The 23,668-nt window shown below is 39.5% G+C and overlaps 1 protein-coding gene across 7 annotated transcripts; it reads left to right on the plus strand.

Moving 5' to 3' along the window:
* The first annotated feature begins 516 nt into the window (after positions 1 to 516).
* Positions 517 to 10,291, plus strand: LOC308395115 (uncharacterized protein). 7 transcript variants are annotated; one of them, XM_080879796.1, is made up of 9 exons: positions 536 to 1,156; positions 3,871 to 4,113; positions 4,358 to 4,947; positions 6,850 to 7,029; positions 7,392 to 7,532; positions 7,800 to 7,854; positions 8,016 to 8,169; positions 9,275 to 9,353; positions 9,864 to 10,291. In XM_080879796.1, the coding sequence occupies exons 2-9, from the start codon at positions 3,912 to 3,914 to the stop codon at positions 9,903 to 9,905; spliced, it is 1,443 nt and encodes a 480-aa protein (XP_080735922.1). In that variant the 5' UTR covers positions 536 to 1,156; positions 3,871 to 3,911; the 3' UTR covers positions 9,906 to 10,291. The 7 variants fall into 7 exon arrangements, with proteins under 7 accessions (XP_080735920.1, XP_080735922.1, XP_080735918.1 ...); XM_080879794.1 differs by having other exon boundaries at positions 517 to 640; positions 3,505 to 4,113; positions 9,275 to 10,291; XM_080879792.1 differs by having other exon boundaries at positions 9,275 to 10,291.
* Positions 10,292 to 23,668: the final 13,377 nt, after the last annotated feature.

The following is a 23,668-nucleotide window of genomic DNA, read 5'->3' on the forward strand; positions in this document are numbered from 1 at the left end:
CCTATGCTATGAAATACTTGTGCTTCTGGACTGACCAAATATTTAATGCAGGCATTTATTATTAGATGATGTACAAAAAACTGTACATCATCTAATAATAGATGGATGAAATTTTCATGGGGAGTCATTTTACAAAATAGTTACGAGACTGATCTCCTTGAGTTTGATGTCTGATGTTTAAGGCACTTTCAATAACAGAAATGTCTGCAGTTTAGTCTCTGGCAGAGGGCCTGTGTTGCATATTATACTCCTGTCACTCCCCTTTCCTTTCTGATGTTGTTTTTATCTTCATTCTCTGCTAAGTAAAGGGAAAATAACTACAAAACAAAAACAAAAAAAAGATTGCTTGTCATTGATACTTCGGTCAGTATAAATCATAAAGGCATCTAAAATGCAGAATGTGTGGCAAAGGGAAAAGATTTTTTATACGAGAAGCCTACACTGTTAAAAAAATCCGTAAATTTAGGGGTCCCTTTACCGTGGATTTGCTACGGATTCGCTCCGTTTTGCGAAATACGGAAAGTTTGCTGTTGCGCAAGGCAGAATTTTCTCCCCCAGCCAGAATATTCCGACGCCATTACTTTCAGTGCGGTCAGTGCCTACCTAAATGTCTGCAAGTCACAAGGAAAGTTGGAAACAGGTTGGTTGTGTGGAATGAGAATGAGAATGGAGTGCCACCTTGTTCCCCCTCGTACATTAAATTGGTCTCGATAGGCAGTTGGTAGTGGTATGTATGTGAGTGGACGTTTGCTGCTAGCTGCGTTAGCATTAGCCAGCCGCCTGCGCTTCGTAAGTACGTCAAAAACCATTTTTTCCCTCCCTCTTACATGAAATTTGGTCTCGATAGTCAGTTGGTAGCCATGTGTTTTTCATGGTAACATTTGAATGTGTGGGTTTTGCGTTATTTTGAAGCGTGGTTTGCCCAACTAAAGTTAACGTTAGCCCATAAGTTGGATGCGCGCGCGCGCGCGTGTGTGTGTGTGTAAATTAGCCACATGTGTGTATTGTTATAGCTCGCTGTGTTACGTTAGCATGCAACTGAACATGGTAATAATTAAAAGGGGTGATAGTTAAGTAGAATCAGATTTCATTGCAGAAAACATTGCAGCCCAAAGAGAGTGGCCCATGCAGCCCAACGCAGATTACTTATTTGAAGGTACCTGAAAAGTGAATGTGCTTCACTGTGCTGATATAAATTTATTGTTTTCATATTGATTCTGTTCTGATTCTGGCTATCCTTCAATTGGCAAATTCAATCTCTTAAAAATGTTGACTTGTAACATTTGTGGCTTTAACGCTTGGTCTTCGACTGATTACTTGAAACACTGCCGAACACACAGAAATAATAATAATGTATCTTTTTTATGTGGCCATATGGATTGCAGAAGGAAGTTTAACACATACAGTAGCCTTGCTGTGCATATGTCACGAGCTCATGTAGACAGAAGGAGCACACAAACATGGAACCGTGATGTGTCTGTACAGTTAAGGTGCTTGTTTAATTTTTGCAGCAGTGAATATGATGATCTTAAAACTTTAAAGTGTCATTTGAGTGGTCACATAGATGAGGGTTTGACTGTAACATGTCCCTTTGATGGATGTTCTAAGACATTCAATTTAAAGTCATCCTTTTTAACGCATATTTCCAGATACCATAAAGGGTGGGATGTTACCAAGATAGCCCCAGTTCATATATGTGAACTAACAGAACGGTCTTTCCAAGGTGAAGGATCACATGTAGAACCTGAAGAACCTGAAAGTTTTAACACTGATGCAGAACAAAGTGATAATTTCTGCAGTGATCAAGTGAAAGACAACTTCACAGAGAGTCTTGCTCAGTTTTACTTGGGATTACAGGCAAAATATTTGGTTCCAGCCTCCACAATAACAGAAATAGCAAATGAAATGAGAACTATAAGTGATATTCAACAGGAATATACTGTGGATGCACTAGCCTGTGAACTGGGGCAGTATGGTGTTCCAAAGGAGACTGTAACATCTCTTGGGAATAGTATATACGAGCAGAGCCCTATGCACAAGGCATTACATGAAAAGGGTCATTTAACTACGCAACACAAGAGGCTGAAATATTACAAGTCACACTATGACTATGTTGAACCTGTTGAAGTATTTCTTGGACGCAATCGCAGTGGCCAGAAGAGGCACTATCATTACATCCCAATACTGGAAACCCTCAAAGTAATTCTGAAACAGCAAGGTTTAGATCAGCACAGTCCTAGTTCAAATTCTGAAGATGATGTACTGTGTGATGTCACTGATGGGTGGGCCATCAAATCCAATGCCATGTTTTCCTCAGACCCAGACAGTTTAAAGGTAATGCTCTTTCAGGATGCTTTTGAGGTGGCTAATCCACTCGGATCTGCCAAGACAAAGCATAAAGTATTGGCTGTCTACTTCACACTTGGAAATTTTCATCCACACCAACGATCAACTGTTGATCAGATACAGTTGGCATTACTCTGTGTAGAGAAAGATTGCAAATACTTTGGAATGGATAAGATTTTCAATAAGCTAGTGTCAGACTTGTGTGAGCTGGAGGAAAGGGGCATATCTTTCAATGGAAAAATATATAAAGGCACTGTTGTGTGCATAATGGGCGATAATCTGGGCTCCCACATGGTTGGTGGCTTTACAGAAAATTTCAGCACAGCTCAATATTTCTGCAGATACTGTTTGGCAACAAAAAGTGAATTTCAGTCGAACCCTCTCACAGTTTTCACTCATAGAAATCCAGCTGATCATAATGAGACTGTGCGGTTTCTGGAAAGTAACGATGAAGTACACACTCATCACGGTGTTAAATGTGACAGTGTTTTCAACAAACTGTCCAACTTTCATGTGTGTCAGCCAGGCTTACCAGCTTGTTTAGCTCATGATCTGTTTGAGGGGGTAGTAGATTATGATTTGGCATTGTTTTTGCAGTTCTTAATCAGAACACAAAAGTGGTTCAGTTATGAGGTTCTTAATGAAAGAATCAAATCATTTCCTGGTGAAAGCATCAACAAGCTAAACACTATTCCCACTACAGGAGCCAGGCTTGGAGGACATGCAGCCCAAAACAGGTGGCTTTTGAAATTCTTGCCTGTTTTGGTGCATGACACAATTGAAGATGCTGATAATGAAGTATGGGGACTTGTACTACTTCTGAGGGAGCTTGTTGAATTTGTCTGTGCACCTCGGCTCTCAGAGTTGCAGATTGCTTTCATGAAGGGACTGATTGAACTGTATGTGGAATTGAGGCAAGAGCTGTTTCCAAGAGTTCAACTTAGACCAAAACACCACTATCTGCTTCACTATGCACACTTGACTTTACAATTTGGCCCACTCATATATACTTGGACAATGCGCTTTGAATCAAAACATTCTTATTTTAAAAGGTGCATTAGGGCAAGTAAGAACTTCATAAATGTAACCAAGTCTCTGGCTGAACGGCACCAGTTGCTTCAGGCTTATCAGTCTTGTGGTACCTTGTTTCGTTCCCAGGTTCATGTCTCAGACTCAACACGGTTCTACCCAGAGCTCTATGACCAGAACATAAAGACAGTGGTTGGAGAATTTGATTTGAACTCAAGTAACTCAGTTGTCACAGAGAGTGTGCAGGTTAAAGGCACTACATATGCAAATGGAATGCTGGTCTTACTGAGCTACGCAAAAGGACTACTGCAGTTAGGACAAATAGCAAGCATTTTTGTAAAAAATGAAACTACTGTCCTACTTTTGCTTCGAGGGAAAACTGCCAGCTGGATACCTGAGCTTGGACTCTATGAACTTGATGAAAATGCTTCTGACCTGTTCAGTTGCCATGATTTGAACAAACTTGATGATTATCATCCACTTTATTCTTACCAGAGAGGTACTCGGTGGCTCATTCCTCTTAAACACACACCAACATGGAACTTGTGAAAAACTATGTCAAGAAAGCAATGCCATCGCTCAGTAGCGATCAGATGGATACACTCATGGCTAAACTGGAGGAATTAGGAGTTCTCTCTGTAGATGACCTGAGCCTTGTGGACCTGGAGGACATTAAAGACACTCTGCCATTCATTCAGTGCAAAAGATTCGTCAGAGCTGTCAAAGCATTGGAAGCAGGTGAGTTTTTGCCCCTCTGTTTTAATGCAAGTTTTCTAAAACTACAAAGGTTTATTCCAAAAATGCAAAAAAAAAGTTGCCATCAGCTGTACATGGCAATAATTACTCTATAATTGGTTTTCATAATTAGGTCCATTTGTATTCCTGGTTGACCTAAACTGGACATTGAGGACCAATGTATTAATTGATTTGCAACAATTGTGATGTGTTTAATTTATGGAGATGTTTGTCATGTCATCCATAGATTCACAAACTCCACCGCAGTTCACCCGGCCTGGCCCCTCATCAACACCTGAACCACAGAGGTTTCAGCTGCCCTCAACACCACCTGAGACAGCCGACTCCCCATCCCAAGACACATATTCTGTACCATGGCACAAATTTCCCTCAAAAGTCATGGATGAGTTACGTGAAAAAAAGTACATAATGGGGAAAGACAGACGAGAGATGGTTCGGATCGTCGCTGAAGATGACCTCCATAAACACCCAGGAAGACCTGGTAGACAAAAGCTGAGGGAACTCGCCAGTATGACTGTAGGACAATATCCTGCCTCCTTCAAGCTGACAGAGCCGTTTGGAAACAAACCTTTTGCAAAAGATGGTTCTGAAACTCTCTTTCGTCAGCTGGAACACAGAATTAAAAATATGAAGAGGCCACAAAGCTCACTGAAGAGGCAAGCAGGGGGTGAAAATTCAACAAAGAAAAGGCCCAGGAATTCAGATCTGTATGGATGTGTGGCGTGGGATCCAATCATTGAGGGGGCCGTGTGTAGAGAAGACCTGCTGTCTAAACGAGATGAGTTGAAACGTGCCTTTCAAACCCAGGATCTTCAGGTGGGTCTGCAATCATCCATTACAGATACAGAAAGCTTTATTAATCCTCGAAGGGCAATTCGGTTCCTACAGTCCACCATCTAGACATACAACCATTCACACAGCAATAGTATATAGCAGGAGTAATGCGATAAGGTCTGGGTCCAAGTACAATTTAGGACACATTGTGAAATTGTAGATCGTCTGTAGATCACTATGCCCATAGTCAATTGAAATTGATACCCTGTTTTATTATTTTAATTGGTTAGTTTGACTAACTGTTCGACTGTATGTCTAACTGCCTCATACAGTGGGGCAAAAAAGTATTTAGTCAGCCACCGATTGTGCAAGTTCCCCCACCTAAAATGATGACAGAGGTCAGTAATTTGCACCAGAGGTACACTTCAACTGTGAGAGACAGAATGTGAAAAAAAAAATCCATGAATCCACATGGTAGGATTTGTAAAGAATTTATTCGTAAATTAGGGTGGAAAATAAGTATTTGTTCACCTCAAACAAGGAAAATCTCTGGCTCTCACAGACCTGTAACGTCTTCTGTAAGAAGCTTTTCTGTCCCCCACTCGTTACCTGTATGAATGGCACCTGTTTGAACTCATCATCTGTATAAAAGACACCTGTCCACAGCCTCAAACAGTCAGACTCCAAACTCCGCCATGGCCAAGACCAAAGAGCTTTTGAAAGACACCAGGAAAAGTATTGTAGACCTGCACCAGACTGGGAAGAGTGAATCTACAATAGGCAAGCAGTTTGGTGTGAAAAAATCAACTGTGGGAGCAATCATCAGAAAATGGAAGACATACAAGACCACTGATAATCTCCCTCGATCTGGGGCTCCACGCAAGATCTCATCCCGTGGGGTCAAAATGATCATGAGAACGGTGAGCAAAGATCCCAGAACCACACGGGGGGACCTGGTGAATGACCTGCAGAGAGCTGGGACCAAAGTAACAAAGGTCACCATCAGTAACACACTACAACGGCAGGGAATCAAATCCTGCAGTGCCAGACGTGTTCCGCTGCTGAAGCCAGTGCATGTCCAGGCCCGTCTGAAGTTTGCCAGAGAGCACATGGATGATACAGCAGAGGATTGGGAGAATGTCATGTGGTCAGATGAAACCAAAGTAGAACTTCTTGGTATAAACTCAACTCGTCGTGTTTGGAGGAAGAAGAATACTGAGTTGCATCCCAAGAACACCATACCTACTGTGAAGCATGGGGGTGGAAACATCATGCTATGGGGCTGTTTTCCTGCCAAGGGGACAGGACGACTGATCCGTGTTAAGGACAGAATGAATGGGGCCATGTATCGTGAGATTTTGAGCCAAAACCACCTTCCATCAGTGAGAACTTTGAAGATGAAACGAGGCTGGGTCTTCCAACATGACAATAATCCAAAACACACCGCCCGGGCAACAAAGGAGTGGCTCCGTAAGAAGCATTTGAAAGTCCTGGAGTGGCCTAGCCAGTCTCCACACCTCAACCCCATAGAAAATCTGTGGCGGGAGTTGAAAGTCCGTGTTGCTCGGCGACAGCCCCAAAACATCACTGCTCTCGAGAAGATCTGCATGGAGGAATGGGCCAAAATACCAGCTACTGTGTGTGCAAACCTGGTAAAGACCTATAGTAAACGTTTGACCTCTGTTATTGCCAACAAAGGTTATGTTACAAAGTATTGAGTTGTATTTTTGTTATTGACCAAATACTTATTTTCCACCCTGATTTACGAATAAATTCTTTACAAATCCTACCATGTGGATTCATGGATTTTTTTTTTCACATTCTGTCTCTCACAGTTGAAGTGTACCTCTGGTGCAAATTACTGACCTCTGTCATCATTTTAGGTGGGGGAACTTGCACAATCGGTGGCTGACTAAATACTTTTTTGCCCCACTGTATCTTTAGGAGTCATCTGTTCGAAAATTGATGACTGAAACATATCCCATTCAGCGTGAAATCCTCAACGATGATGATACCACTATTGCCGTTGTAAAGGACGAGTGGCCGTTCCTGTTTGAAGTTCCTCACCTGTTTGATCATGCATCTAAACTCCTTGGCTTCTCTGTACAAAACAAGCTGGCACAGGTGTGTTTTTATTGTTATTATTATGATTGTGCTGTGCTGCTCCATATGGAGAGAATTTTGTCTTTATTAATCAATCAAAAAAAGATTTGCAACCAAAAAGAGAGTTGAGACCAAAAAAGATAAACTGGCAACCAATCAAATAGAATAACTTGGATGAACAATCAAATGGAATAGATTTGAGACCAAAAATCAGGAAGTGACAACCAAAAAAGCAGGACATTTGAGATCAAAACAGAACAGGTTGCAAATGAAAATGAAATAATTCATTTTTATTTTTTTCAAAATTCTCTCCATAGCTCCAAACGAAAATTAGTGTTAGTCTTATGTACTTGTACAAAATTAACACCTTGAACCTTGAACAGGAACTTTCCAAAAAAGAAAAGGGGATCAATGACTTCCTTGACTCCAAAGGGATGAAGACGGGCGAAGGTCCAATACAGCTCATCTGTGGCATTTCAAAATACTTCAAGGAAGACTCTTATAAACTCTTCCACAAAAAAGAGGTAGATGTTGTAGATTTTAAACTGTGTGCAAGATAATTATTTGCATCCAGTGGTGAACCAAGTAACCAACCACAGTAGGAAGTATAGATTCCCCTAATTGTGCTGCTGATATTCTCTATAAACTCTCTATCTATAAACTATTTACATTAATGTTTGTGCATAATGGCTACCTCTGTCTGATGAAGACACTAGCAGATAGTCAATTTGCCAGCAGGTTTGTGTGCACTGGAAACATTAATTCATGTATCATGTCTGTCACCAAAACAGATCTCTGCAGATCCTGAAGTCGAACTCCCAGTGACCCCATGCATCCTAATCAGAGGTTTGTAGTTAAATCTTTTTTTGTATCCCAGCAAGCTGTTGTTAGCTGTTGTTATAAGCTGTTGTTGTGTCATATTTATTAAAGAAATTTTTGCTTGCCTTAAAATATAGGATTTTTTTTTTTTTTTTGTAAATGGTACATGGTTTTTATCTGTGTTTAAGGTGACCAGCAATTCAAGATTGCTGTTGATGGGTTACTTGTCAATGACCACATCACCTCTCCCATTGTGGCCTTGAGCTACGTCTTCTCCATGTTTTATGTCTGCAACGTCCAATACCCACCGGAGATGGCTTTTACTCTCGAATTCATGCAAAGGTAAGCACTCATTGTTTGGAAATACTTTGTAAATGTGACTTTGCCGTGCCTTTCTGCACCTGACCTGCTTTTTGTCAATCTACACTAAACCCGTTTGTCTGAGATGTACAAGCTCAAAATGTGTCGCCACATGCTGTGAGCTTTTAGATCAGCTGTTATTGGTTTATGATCCCCCTGAATATGGATTTGTTCGGAGATTTTGTAGCTCCCTGTTGAAGACTATTGTTGGAATAAATGTGTCATATCTTTTTAAAGGGCAGGTAGCATGCTTTTTGCTTTAAATAGTGTCCTAAGTCAATCAATAACAAAACAAACATAACATGATTCTAGTTGGGAAATGGAGCAAAACCATATTTTTCTCAGAATGGTTTGTTCACACAAAATTCGTTTGAGCTATCTCTTTAAAACCATTAGCACCTGAGACCAGGTTATGTCAGTGGTGGTCAAACCTTTTCATGTCAAAGACACACAAACTGAAATTTATTTGGCTGCAGACCCCAAACTCAAAATATGTTGTTTCAGGGACCCCCCCCCCCCCCCCCCCCCCCCCCCGAAGGAAAGACTAAACATATTAATTTAAAAAATACTACATAGTGGATTCATGCCCAAATGTTAATACTTGTACTGATGTGTAACGTGCACTGAATGTCACAGTTTCTCCACTCCATGTTTGAATAACCCCCAGGACAGTCCGTGTTCAAATGTGCTGTTACACCTTTTGATAGGACAATGTCAACTGTGTTTTCTATCCCCTTCTGTGTTCTGTGCATTTATAATATCCCTGCATACACATTGAGGATGCATGCTGTCATGTGTTGGTGATAAGCAGACTTCTCGCCCTTGCAAACATTTCTGTATATGCGCAGTGTGAATGCATGTGTCTTGAAAAGACAAAGGAAGAGATAAGCTTAGCCACTGGCACCAGCACCACAACAACATTGGGTTCTAGACAGATGGTCAACTAGAATGATAGAGAGGTTCACACATAGGGGCATATTGAAGAAAACAAATGTAGAATTTTATTGAACTGCTCCACTCCTGTCAAGCCACACTACACGTGCAAACTTTGTCTGCATATCACTATTGTTTTGTTTTTTTTCCTCAGAGTTTTCTTTGGGGTCAATCCTGAGCGAGGCTCCAAGGCAGAGAAGAAGGGGAAGAAACGGCACTTCATTCCTCCACAGGTGTGCAAGCTGGTTTCTCAGCTGAAGGAATTTGAATGCAAGCAGAAGGAATCTGAATGGGCCATTTGAGCTGTTCTCAGAGCTCAGAAAATACCTTTTTGGACTGAATGTACACACACACACACACACACACACACACACACACACAAAGGCAAATCCAAAAACATGGGGCTTGGGAGTAGAAATACAGATTTTTACAGTATTAGGTGAGTTCAGATGTTTTAACTAGATGCCCACAACACACATGCTGCAGTTTCAAATCCCCCATGTTAAGGGGGAGGGAAGGTGGGTGATATTTGTCATTCCAGTTAAGCTTTTCCTGTCATTGTGGAGTTGGAGGTGTAAGTTTTAAATTTTTTTTAGTTTTAAGTTGTTTTAAGAGTTTTAAAAATCTCTTTATGGCATGTTGCACAGTCATCCTTCTAAGGTCATGGTTGTTATTGCTGCACTGATGTTTTATAGAAAAGTTGTATAATGTAATACTTCTAATGTTCTATTTGTTTTTTGTAGAAAGGTCAGCCACTGGTTGCAGAGCTCTGCCTGTCGGTGTGATATGTGGAGTTGGAGGTGTAGGTTTCTGCATCCTCCTGGAGGGGGCTCCTCATTTTGCACTGACAGGTGAGACAGCAACTGCAATGCTGGCAGTTTTATTGTCTTATTTTGTCATTGTCTTTAACAAATCAATTTGTTATTAATGCCTGTCAGCCTGTGGATGCTAAAAAGTTGCTAGATTTGGCATCTCACTGTTAAAGGACATGGCTGTATTTCTTTGAGAGAACAGCTGGTTTATGTATGTAAAATTTCTCTGAATGTGAAGGTGATGTTCTGAATGTTTTAATGGTTGTAATGTAAATATTGCAAATCATTCACCACAAAAAGTGAAATCACTTTAAAGCACTGGCAGCTGTTAAAGGAAATAAATAATTGCTGTGATTCTACATTTGTGCTTTATTGATGGTAAACGGTATAGAGAATGGTACAGAATTAAACATTTTAGGATGACTGAAGTGTCCGTAAATGGTATGGATTGAGTACTTAAATAATACGGAATATTCCATTTTAGGTTTGATGGAACTGTCCGTAAATGGTAAAGAAAAAGTCAGGTAAATCTACGGAAATATCTGTTATAGGGTTTACGGAATTGTCTGTGCAATAACGCCGAAATTTATGGAAAATACGGAATTTTCCATTTTAGGTTTGACGGAAATGTCCGTCAATGGTACAGAAAAACTCGGGTAAATCTACAGAAATATCCGTTTTAAGGTTTACGGAAGTGCCCGTACAATAACGGAAAAAGTGCTGGTAATTAATTACCAGCACTTTTTCCGTTTTATAACGGAATTTTTTTTAACAGTGTAGTATGGTCAGTCACTGGCAAATAATCAATCTAAAGGGCAAAAAAAGCAATTGAAATGCACAAATATAACTTGTAATTACTCATTTTTGGCTTTGCAATCGATCACTAGAGGACGGAACAGGAAGTCTTAAACTAGATATTCCCTGTCTGCTTTCTGTGCAGTTTCTGGATATACCCGAAGCCCTGAGACCTCTTCCCCATAGACTGACTAAGAAGATTAAATAATGGGATCCTAGACTGGCATGATTTCAGTGTATTACCTCCAAAACTGATGACAGACAGATTATTCTCAGCTTTAAAAATCATTCATTATATTGTACTTCTTTAAAATGACCAGTAAACCCTGTGAGAACTGTTAGCATAGCTATAGATTCAGTTTCCGTTTTTTGTTTTTCTAACTTCTGGAAGTTTCTGCACGTGCAAGTGTGTGGTTGTATAGTTGTGGGTGTTTGCTTGGCTGCATGCTCGTCTTGATGTGTTAACGCTGAATAGCAGCTCCGTATCAGGCACAGCAGTGAATCCCCTCTCCTTTGTGGGCCTGTTTTCATGTTGTTTTTCTCAGCAGGAAATGCAATATTGCCAGTGCCTAGGGCTGCAGGGCTTCTAATGCAGTTACTATTGTCTTTTCTCTTATCCACCCACATGTCTCTATCTCTCCATCTCATTCTGTCCTGGTTCATTCTTGTCTCCCAGGGTTCTCACTCGTCGTTACGCAATTAAAGTAGAAACCCTCATAGTCACATCTCCATATTTTGCCTTCTCACCTTTATTTTCTGCTTGCATTTGCCTTCTGTTGCTCTAAATCAATTTCACTTTCTGTATTAGTTCAGATTACTCTCAGATAATTTTGTTTTGTTCATTTCATGGTATCGTAGGAAACATGCGTAGCCTGTGTAAAAACATTGAATTTGTGCAGATCTACACTGAAAGGAAAGCATAGAGAAGCTGGGATAAAATGAAATTTATTAGGCGGAAAAGAAGCCATTTTCTGAGAAAGGAGAAGCACATGTGGGAAAAGATGAAATGGACAGAGAGCTTGTCTGTGCTTAATGTTGTTAGAACACCACCATCAGACTCTCTTATCATCCCTTTGGTGTCCCTATCAATCACAGAGTAGACCATCAGCCACCCCTATACATAATGCAGGGAAACAGAGTTGTCACTCAAAGCAGTCACACATGCATCACCATCCATGTGCTCTGTCCATCCATATCAGACACACACATGCACCCACACACACAAGAGTCACAAGGTTAACAATGGTGTGGCACAAACAGGCTCAGGAAAAGCTGCTTCCTCACTCTGTCTGCATCCTGATTTGCTAATTTATGGCCTGAGCTCACCTGGATAGCTCACATTATGCACCTCAGCAGCTTGCAACATTATCACATCTGTCCGTTTGGTCCTACAGTATGGATCAGCAGAGCGTGTGATAAGTCAGGGTGAGTGACAACAAGACTGACTGCAAGGAAAGTTGCAAAGTAGGGAGGAACTGGGTGTGGAATATTTGTATTCCTTCTTCATCCATGAGCTGTTTTAAATGGGCACAGATCATCAGAGCATGTGATAGGGAAAGGCCAGAGAAAAGAAAGTGAGAGAGAAAGAGGGAGAGCGATAAACTGAAAGGTGGGCGTAGCAGACATATAAAGGGCGATCTCTCTAAGGTCCTGTACAGGAAGAGAGACACCACAGCAAGTGAATTAGCTCAAATTTAGTGATGACAAAAGGGCACCCATCTGAACAGAGACAGAAGGATCATCCTTCTCCTAATATTAGCCTGTTGATCTTATGGGAAATAGAATGGCAAGAGAGGGGCCGGAGATTAGAAAGTTAGAGAAAACGCAGCCTCTTCAGTTTCATACGTGGAAATAGATCAGCAGATTAGTCATGTTGAGATATAAATGGTATTTCAGTTACAAAAGACTAAGAGGCATATTGGGTGGAAAGGAATGAACTGAAATGCTTATCCCACACTTCTATGTGTGATATAAAGTTAAGGCATGAGGAACAAAGAAGATACTATGACACTGGCAGTTAAGAATACCAGGGTGTGTGTAAACTGTGTCAACACTTTCTTATTCTTTTCCATAGTGTTGCCCATTATAGTGGGGCAAGCACAGCCTCAGGCTCTGAATCAGAGGCACAGTACTGTATACAACTGGAGGGAAATACTCCATTTGTCTTCACCGTTCAGGAGAGAATGTATGAAACAACAGCACATTAGAGAGACAGTGTTTTAGTAAGCCACGATGTACTGGAACTGCTTTAGCAGTGCAGGTGGCCAGTTCACCTGCATAAGACACTTTTTATTTTTGTTCTTGTGTTTTTTCTACTTCATTTGTTTACATATGCTGACATATATTTTGAAATATTAACAAAGATTACCCAAGAATTCAGCATTCAGTCAAACACAAACAATAAATGACAAAAATAACACACCATCAGACAATGTACGACAAAGCATAAAAGTACAACATGAAAGTCCACAGTAGAATAAGAAAACACGACAATAAATAAACTGGTTCTTCACAGGAAAGTCATGTGCTGTGCCGATGCTAGCTGGAGAGGACGGTCCAAAACTTGTGTACTTTATTTTTTTGCACCTTCTGTCTTCTAGATGGCCCTGCTCCTCGTCATTTCCCAACATGCATCTCTCTTCCATTCTCTTAAAGAAGAATGCTTTGGCACTGTCCCTACTACTGAAATGTAGGAATAGTGCTGCCCAAGGTCTCATTGTGCATGTAAACCTGGGTCATAAGGTTCACTCTGATGTCTGATCTTTGCATTACATACTAAAATCTTGTATTTTATTATCTTTGTCTATATGATTGGAGCAGAAAAACTTGATCAACTTGTCCAATTTTTCAATTTTATTTATACAGTTGTTAACATAGATTCATGCAGTGTGGTTGTGTGAAATGCTATGGCATCATTGTGACGTTGTAGGACATCATATAATAAAAGCGCATGAAGTCTGTACTTGTTTGGTCAGAAACATGCACATGAGTAGTTTTGGAGAGCATTTTGTAGGTCATTGGCAGTGCTCCTCTTCCTTCTCAGACAAAATAGCAAATATGCATCCTTCTGGCGGGTTGAGGCCTTTCTATGGCCCTGACCACCTCTCTGTGTGTAACGGCCCACCTTCTGGTATTTCCTCCCAACTCTTGAGACTGTGCTGAGAGACAAAGAAAACCTTCTAGTGTCAGCAGGCATAGACATGCCTTCCTGTAGGAGCTAGACTACCTGTGCAACTTCAATAGATTACAGGTACAGTCTCACGCTGCCTGAAAAGAGGTTAGTGTTTCCACCCTTTTCCCTATTTAGCTAAGATGGCAACCACTGTGATGAGAGGTTTATAGTAGCCGGCACTTAACCACTCGTGTTGCTCTTCATGTAGCCATTGTTGTTCGTATTAATGCACTTGCGCACTCAAAACAGTGAGCGTTAGTATAGAAGTATGCAATGAGAGACACAGCAGTAATGTGTACAGTGATCAGAGCAAGTTCTCAGATTCTTATTCAGTCCCAAAAGGTCTAAATGAGATATTAACCATGAAAATCAGGTTCACAAGAATACTTAAATTAAAATTAACATCCCACAGCGATTCACCATGTTTTGCAGTAGCATAATGAAGTAAGTCAAGAATATGGGAGAGAAGAGGAGACAGAAGCTTGTTACCACTATGGGTTTATAATGAAACCCAGATGTTTGCTGCCAAATACATCCCCAAACACACTAAACAAGTATGCCATCCAGGATTAGTTTACTTTTTATTTTACTAAGAAAATAAATATATGAACCTGAGGTCATTATAGAGTCAACTGTTATCATTTAGTACTCAGAACCATCCAGTATAAGCTTTACAATTGTATGTTAATGTTTTCTAAGAAGAAAAGTTAAGAAATAGAAAATTCATATGGGTGCATTTGAGGAAGAACTAACAGGGAATGTTAAATGATGTCTCTTTAGAAATGTTGATGACATTATTCAAATATGTTTTTATCCCTTTTTAATGAACAGGATGTGCCACTGTGATATATCATCAGCATCTGTTTTAACTCACTGCTTTCTCTGTGGGTTTTGTCCAAATACTCCTTCAGGAGATATATGCAGGATATTACTGGAAGGGATAATTTGTCACGAGAAAACTGTTGACAATGTCAGGACTCTTATCTGCTGTGTCCATTTTTTTTTAATTTGTTACGACAAGGCTGTTCTTATTCCCAGGGTGTCAAATACTGTCATTTTCTCAAAGCTGCTGTCATCTCACAGGCACATGTGATATTTTCTTTAGTGTCATTATCATGACACACCAGGTAATAGCAATACTGAGTTGAGACTCTTAAAGGATCCATTAGCATTGAATTTAAATGCTTAGTTTTTCAAGGCATATAATGTTATCAAGTAGTTTTGACCCAAACCACAATCTTTTCCTATACTTTCTCAAGTTTTTGGTGCCAAAATCTAACCAACAAATAAAAGAAAAAGAAAGAAGGAAGTGAAAACCAAAGAAAACAAAGCTTCCAGACAGGACTGTGGTCTTCTTGTTGAAAAACGTACTCATCCTCCCATCAGCCACTGCCCCCAGTGCAAACTCTGGGACTAGTTATAGGTGGGACATTATTTCATCACCCGTTATTGCCATATCCAGTGTGTTAAGTCACTGATGCCATCTCAGGGACGCCAGCAGCACCTGTCTCATAGATGCTGTAAATCATATTATGTATCATATAAAGTCTGCTCATTTAAACTGAGAACAATATAATTTAAATATAATAACATGACACAAACTTAGGGAAAAAATGTATGTACTAGTAATTTGGGAATTACAATTGATTACAAAAATCTGATTAAACTTTCAGACCTAAAATTCTTTCCTGTCTCAATCACCCCCTCTTTTAGGAAGAGGAATCACTTCTATTCCTTGGAACATACTGTATGGGAGCACATGATAGCAAGCTGAATTAAATGCCTAGGCATTTAAGATCTTTCATCTTTGTTCCTTGTGTTTTCTTTTATGTTTGGAGATCCAGATTTTTAGATCTTATTTAGTTTCCCCTGCATATACTAGCTGGCATGGGCATTTCAACAGTACATTTAGCTTTTAATTTTGAATTTCTTTTAACTGTAGGGATGTGAAAACAGATTTCTTTTGATCTTAGCTCTATACGGAGGGCAAATTAAACATGGATAAATTCCCACCTGGTAAATCAGATAAAATATGTTGAGGGGAGCCTTATAGTAATCAGCTCTATTTGCCAAACATATGGTTCAGAGTTTTTTCCCATTTATCGGCAAATATAGGATAGATATAGGATCTTTGAAAGAATGACCTAATAGAGGGTCAGTGTGCCACTTTTAATGATGCGTTTATTTAATTAGATAAATAGGAAAATGTGGTGAACACTGCTGGTGTAGGATGTTATTCAACTATTGTTGTCCTTATATGTAGGATAAATGTGAGTCACAGTATTGTTTTTTGATTTGGGTCATACTAACATGAGGTTTATGAAGAAAATATCTCATTTTCCCATCTTGCCAAAAAGTGTTCTGTGTTGAAAATATTTAACCTCCAAGGACCTGGCGTACACATATGTGGGCATCACGTTTTGGGTTATTTAGACCAAAATACTTAATTTTGCTCTATGAGGGCCTGATATCCACTTACAAGGACATTATACTGCTAATGTTCTATCAAAATTTTAATCAAATATCCTCATATGTGGCTCTCATTTTTCTTAGAAACAAAAATAAGGTAAAAATAAATAAATAAATCTGGTAATTCTTTGTTTTTACATTCATCAGGTCCCAATCAGCCCAAATATCAAAGAGAAATTAAAAATGCATGCCGTGGAAGAGTTCGGTTCTCAGGAGGTTAATTTAAATCCATCAGTTTAATTTAAAGATAAAATGGTACGACTTATGCATCAGAGTAGTTAAATAGAAGTTACATGTGTACATTTTCTCCCTGATGACATCTGAACAACAGAAATTGCTAAAGAAAAGTAACAAAAGATTTTCAAGATAAAGGAAGAAAAAAATCTTTAAACCTCACCACCCAGATTTCTGTGGTCATGATGGACGTTTCCTTGACTGTCATATTGTTCAACAGAATGGTTGAAGGCCAGGGTGCTGATTGTCACAGTACATTTAGAGCTTTATAAATTCCTTCAAATGTGATCCAGCTCTGGTTGTTTTTCACAAGTCACAATTCTTTCTCTATTTCTTTTTATATTGGTGTTGCACTGAAGATGCTGAGATTGAAAGGGAGAGGTAGACAGCCCAAACGCAAATAGATATAGATTATAATAGCTCTGATCCCAGCTGCAGGGGAATATTATTATTTTGATTCTTTTTTTTCATACTCATCTGGGTTATGGAGAAAAACCTATAAAGCTTCTATAAAATGAAGTTGAGCCAAAAAAAAAAGCCATTTCTCATCTGATTCTCTGATTGATGCAAGTGTAGGTTTAAAAATGAGATAACAATCAGCTAATGGGTTTCACTGGTTCCCTCAAATATAGAATTGTTTTTACATGAAGAAGCAAATATTAATTTGCTTTTGTTTTACTTGATTTACTTAATTATTTTATTTCACACCTGGTAAATTAGATGTAGTGAAGGTTTTATTCAATGTGGAGATAAATATGTATTTTAGAAAAAACTAAATGTTTTGCAATAGTGAGACACAGAAGCACGCAGGTATATATGTCCTTGTATGTATTCACCTATGAGCATAGACATGAATGCTCAGTATAACTGGCATTGTGGACTTCTTGGTGACCACATGCAATTACCATTTCCCCCAGTAACTGTGCAACTGCTCTGTGACATCTTAAATACTTATAATCTAAAAGCTTTTTGCATCCAAAAAATAGGAATTGCTGACTGCTGAAAATACATATAAAAACAGTTTGCAAGTGCAGTGACATTCAGTTGAAAGAGACTGTGCAATGAATGTGGATATTGCTGTCAGAGGAACTGCTTCAAGGTTAGTGTTCTCCATGGGAAAATCAGCTGAAGTTTGCACTTAACTTGCGGTACCTACTATATGAGGCGAGCACTTCACAGACAACAGGCTATACATGTATAATGAAGTTGAGGAATTTTAAGGGTTTTCCCTAGAAAAAAAATATCACACTTTGAATCTGTTTTTGATTCAGTGAGTCCATATTTAATATGCACAGGCCTTAAATTTGACTGCGGCAGCAGCTTAATCCTTTGTTGTCATTTTTGTCTATTTGTTGATTGATTTTTGACAAACGCAAAATTTACACAAATATACACAAGGGAATTAGACACCGCATTGTTATACCAAGGCTTTGTTTTCCCAGCCACTGCATATAGAGACTGTTGACAAGAAAAAAATAACCTAAAGTGGATTAGTAAGCTGGTGGGCCACCAGAACAGTTGGCGCACTGTTTCATTGATTCTGAAAGTCTCTGGCAGGCTTCTGGAGAATGAAACACAATTTTCTATTATATGAAGATATTACTTCATATGGTGTTTGGATGACAGTGGTGGAGAGATATATGTAACAAATCCATCCTGAATCTCGCATCGAATCAAATATTTAAATGCAAAGAAGTATGTATGTATATTAAAAGGATGGGCAGTTTGAATAATGCATGTTGGTAAAAAATGAAATAAAATGTGCTGGATCGCTTTAGATTGTGTGCAAAAAAAAAAAAAAAAAGATTGTGTGCATTTATAATGTCGCAAGACTTTCACACATCCTTAGTAACACTGTTACTCGTGCATATGTCCCTTTAGGGCCAGACTGCATTGAATAGTGTTGTAAAGGGAAAGATGGCAGATGTCCCACCCCTACTTGGTTTTAGAAAGACTTTAACAGCAGGCAGGACTGCAAACGCCAAGGACTGGCTTCTTACTGATGTGCTAACATTATCCAGCTTTAGGAAGCTTTTCTATAAAATATTCCTTGAAGGTACTGACTGAAGTTATTTAATAAAAACAACAAGAGGGGAAAAAAAGATTTGTTTCTATGCAACAAATTCTAAAGTGGCGTGTTCACAAAGGCATTAACTGTGTAAACCTTTTTCTCTCTCAAGCTAATTTGTCAAAGATCATGGCAGAACAGGGAATAAAAGGAAGACTGTAGGAATATTAAAACCATCTAAACCAGTAGACAGTACATCTATTTGACCAGTCAAACTTTAAAACACCCTATATGTAGGTCAGTGGACAATTGGAAAGTCAGGTTGTGAAATACACATATGACTGTGTGGCCACTACCAGCTCCACCACCATCATCAAGTTTGCTGACGACACCGTCGTGGTGGGCCTGATCTCTGACAACAACGAGGCAGCCAACCTGAAGGAGATTAGGAATCTGGAGAACTGGTGCCAGAGGAACAACCTCCTTCTAAACGTCAGTAAGACAAAGGAGTTGATAGTGAACTTCAGCACTAAGCAGGAGAAGAACTACCAGACCCCCGTCATCAACGAGTGCCCAGTGGAGAGAGTGGACAGCTTCAAATACCTCGGAGTTCACATCACGCAGGACCTGTCATGGTCCTGTCACATCAACACCATGGTGAAAAAGGCCCGTCAGCGTCTCTACCACCTCAGACGCTTGAGAGACTTCCAACTGCCCTCCAAGGTGCTCAGGAACTTTTACTCCTGCACCATAGAGAGCATCCTGGCGGGAAACATCTTAACCTGGTTCGGAAACAGCACCATGCAGGACAGACGAGCTCTACAGAGGGTTGTGCGGTCAGCTGAGCGCACCATCCGCTCCGAGCTCCCTGACCTGCACTCAATCTACAGCAGGCGGTGCTGGACCAAGGCCAGGAAGATCGTGAAGGACCTCAGCCATCCCAACAACAGACTGTTCTCTCTGTTGAGGTCAGGAAAACGATTCCGCTCCCTGAAGACCAACACAGAGAGACTGAGGAGGAGCTTCTTCACACCACCACACAGTCCTGACCCACACATACAGTTCTTACACACACACTGGACATTCTGGACATTGTTTTCACTTCATCACTTAAATCACTTTAAGCATATTTGCACTGCACAAGACACTTACAAATGTGGATTGCACAACACTGGACATTATATTCTTCATTTCCATTTAATACTTGTACAGCTGCTGTTATTGTATATATATATTTATATTTCTCATACATTCTTACATAGTTCTATACTGTGTATTGGTGTATTTTGTTGTACAGTTATTTTATTTTCAACTTTAACTTATATATTTTATCTTATTCTTTCCCAGTTAAATTTACCCTTCATTCTAATTTGTGTTGTACAGTTATTTCATTTTTAACTTTAATTTTTATATTTTATTTTATTTTATTCCTTCCTAGTTAAATTTACCCTTTTTAATTTTCATATTTATTTCCTATCTTATTCATAACTTTTACTTTCTTTTTTTTTAGGTCACGAGCAGTTGTGTAAGCATTTCACTGCATATCGTACTGTGTATGACTGTGTATGTGACAAATAAAAATTTGAATTTGAATTGAATTTGAATTTGAATTTGAATACCAGTTATAAATAACAGATAACTCTCGATAAGATCAAATAAAATTCATTACAGGAAATAGGACATTTTTAAAACATCAATGCAATGAACAAATAAAACACTTAGGAATTCAAATAATAAAAATAACATACAATACAACTTTTTTTAAAAAAAATCTCTGAAGGTACATTTTTAATTGAAACAGTTTGGACAACTATCAATTTAATAGGATCTTTAAAAGAGCTGTAACATGTCTTCCCCTTGTATCTGCATTGTGGGTCCATGAAATAGACTCTGAAGTAGTACCAAAGCTTTACAGCTCCTCTGTTTTTTTTCCCATCTGTTTACAAATTCACCATCCTCCTCTCTTTTTTCTCTTTTTCCACCATGGCATTTATCCAAGACCACATCCTCCCTTCTCTGCCTACTGTTTCTCCAATTTGCGATGCCAATACTCAGACACAGACTTTCCAGGGGTAATAACAAATTCTGGCAAAGCTACAGTCCACTTCAAGGACCTGTGTCCTAGCACCTCCTGCTCTGTTTTCCATTTATCAGAAGTCTTTCGTCAGCTGATACAAAGTGATAACCACACTCTGGTCCCACAGATTCTTACTGTATTTGGTTTGTGCCTTGGTGGTGTATACTGTGTCAAACTGGAATGGAGGAGATAAAATTAGCTCATATATGACTGTTCTGCTTTTCTCCTATAAATTCCTGCATGAGCCAACATAGTCTATTTTGTGATTTCATAAAGGCTAGGCTGACCACACACTTTGTTTGAGCTCTGACCAGTCCTTTAATTCAGATTGGCAATAGAAGTGCCAGCCAAGAAAAAGACAGAGCTGTATATTCTTCCCAAACACTACTTGACCTCTGGTGTTCTGCTTTTTTGACATTAGTTCAGTACACTATCTGGTCAACCAGTGTCATGTCCCATCTTGTGGGAGAGGAGGAGCACAGAAGAGGAAGGAGAAAAAAGGACATTAAGACAAAGACACACATTAGCACATCACAAATAAATGGAGGCTGTCAAACACTTGGCAAACTGCCTCCTAAGGGCATTTCACGATTCATTACCTCTTTTCTGTCTGGATGAATACAAGCCTCAAAAAATGATCATGGTATTCAAAATGTATGTAATATGAAACAAAAAACAACTGCATTAGTCTTCATAGTCAAAATCCTCATGAGCTCATAATCCTAATGAGCACAGGGACACACAACTCAAGGCCCCAATTAACACTTCTACCTTAAAATTAACCACATGGGTCTTAAGGCAGATTTATATTATACAGGGTGTATCAAAAAGAATCATTCTATTTCAAAAGCCTATATTTTTAAAGTAATGGACATGAAATGGACATTTTTAAAAACATGTCTGAATATAAAGTTTTTCATACAAAGCGTAAAAGGTTCACAAATGCTCCAGATGCACGGCATAAATCAAACAATAGTCAAACCCCTCTCATAGTTTTGTGAGCTTGTCATGAGTTGCTGCAGCCACTTCTGTTATGCTACCTACAGGCAACCACGTGAACCTTGTGAATCTACTCATCCTAACAGAATTTGTTTCGATCGTTACCAGTGAACAAAGTAAAGAGAGCATATGTCTGTGTGTCTGCTTATGCACAGCAGTAGGAACGTGGATTGGATAACCACATACCCTCAACATTTGACAGTGGCTGATTCCTGTTAGTTAATAAATTATTTAAACATTGATGATGTGATGAGAGTGCCCTATACAGCCATACTGGATACAACATGTCAATTAGCTCTTTGTGGGTGTCGTGTTTTGTTTCATTTTCTTTCGCCTCTCTATTATCACTATCTAATGAAAGCAGTAAATGCCCCAAAAGAATCACAAACAAAGAGATGAGCATGAAGCCAGGACTCAACATGATGCTTGCCAGTAGATAAAGGGTTACAGAAGAAATGACACTGTGTTACCTTCTGCTTGTAAACCTTTTATATGAGGATTAAGAGTCCACTATGTTCTCGTAATATGAAGGTCTGAAAGACCTACTGAGCAGCTGCTCCACAGAGCTGGAGATGGATGTGAACAAGTCACTGAGGTTAATTTTAAAAGTCAAGGCTCAGGTATCATTGCACTGCATTGCAAACATGCTATCACCTTCATTAGTGGCAGGAAATATCAATGACCTGCTCATCTGAAGCCGTAAATCCTTTCAGTATGTTGCAATCAGGAATTGTTGTCTTGTCTTAATCCACCACCCAAAGCTGTCCTTTAAGCACTGAAAACCTCCAGGGAAGATCACTGACTCTTCAAAAGGAAACTTGCCAAGTACATGGTGCTAATCATTGAATGCAGAACAGGAAGTCTCAGAGCACAGAGCTTACCTACAGAGGCTGGATTCAGCAGCTTTGGTGCCTAATGTCTGTCTGACAAGCTGACAATTCATCTCGATGGGCATTAAGGAAGGGAAGAGAAGCAGAGGAGCCATTAGCAGCACCAGATGGTGGAGGTTTTATGATGATGTAACATCTGATTACTCTAGAAGCATAACTACTGGTAATAAATAAATCCAGTTCTAATGTATTTGATATCTAGCTTTCCCTATATTTTTAAAACTGTAATCCGCTTTGTCCATTTCTTCAAGTCTAATGCCTCTCTGAGACTGAGTTGGGAAAATATATTCCCTGCTCAGTTACCAGCTGGTGATAAGCTACTTAATTCAACTATAATGTCACCTGGGCGAAGAAAGAACGAGAGAGAAAACAAAAAATACAGCCTGGAATTAAATGAAAGTAGTAGAATTCAAGAAAGTGAGGTAGCCTACTACAGAGTTGAAAAGTGTACATTGAATTCTTGAGGTTCGCATTTTCTCCGTCTATGCTGGCCAAAAGTTAGCATATTTGAAAGAAGCTACCAACTAGCCTGCTGCGTTAGCGTGCACAAATTGTATGGGTGCAGATCATAGACACACATATCTGCTAATTTAGTGTGGTGTAGCGAGAAAACTAGAATTTCACTCACTACACTGAAGCAGACATTGATTAATCTGGACCCCAGAGGAGGACATACTGGTTGTCAGAGGTCCACTTCAGTGACTCCAATTAATAGAGATGATGCCTATCAGACTACCAGGCTACAACAAATGCACTTGTAACCCACTGCTGTAGGTACACCTGTCAGTCAAAGCAGCCATGACCCTAACCCAAATGAAAGGGTTATAACCCCACCCCACCCCCACCCCCCAATAGACCTGGGGGAAATGAATGCATGCAGGATGTAAGGGGGAACTATCCAAAGCGACCAAACCACTTTTGAACCAGGTGTTCACTGAGATATTCAACATCTCTTTATCTCAGTCGGTGATCCCCACATGCTTCAAAGAGTCCATCATTGTTCCTGTCCCGAAGAAACCCCACCCTGCTTCTCTCAATGACTATCGCCCTGTAGCCCTCACCTCAGTAGTGATGAAGTGCTTTGAACGCCTG

The sequence above is a fragment of the Rhamphochromis sp. 'chilingali' genome (assembly GCF_963969265.1).
Source record: "Rhamphochromis sp. 'chilingali' genome assembly, chromosome: 4".
In the NCBI taxonomy this organism is placed as follows: Eukaryota; Metazoa; Chordata; class Actinopteri; order Cichliformes; family Cichlidae; genus Rhamphochromis; species Rhamphochromis sp. 'chilingali'.

Bases quoted from the DNA above. Each gene is read 5' to 3' on its own strand.
- LOC308395115 (XM_080879794.1), top strand. From the start codon at position 3,912: ATGGAACTTGTGAAAAACTATGTCAAGAAAGCAATGCCATCGCTCAGT. The intron at 7,030-7,391 runs GTGTGTTTTTAT...AACCTTGAACAG, and splicing joins TACAAAACAAGCTGGCACAG to GAACTTTCCAAAAAAGAAAA. The intron at 8,170-9,274 runs GTAAGCACTCAT...TTTTTTCCTCAG, and splicing joins ACTCTCGAATTCATGCAAAG to AGTTTTCTTTGGGGTCAATC.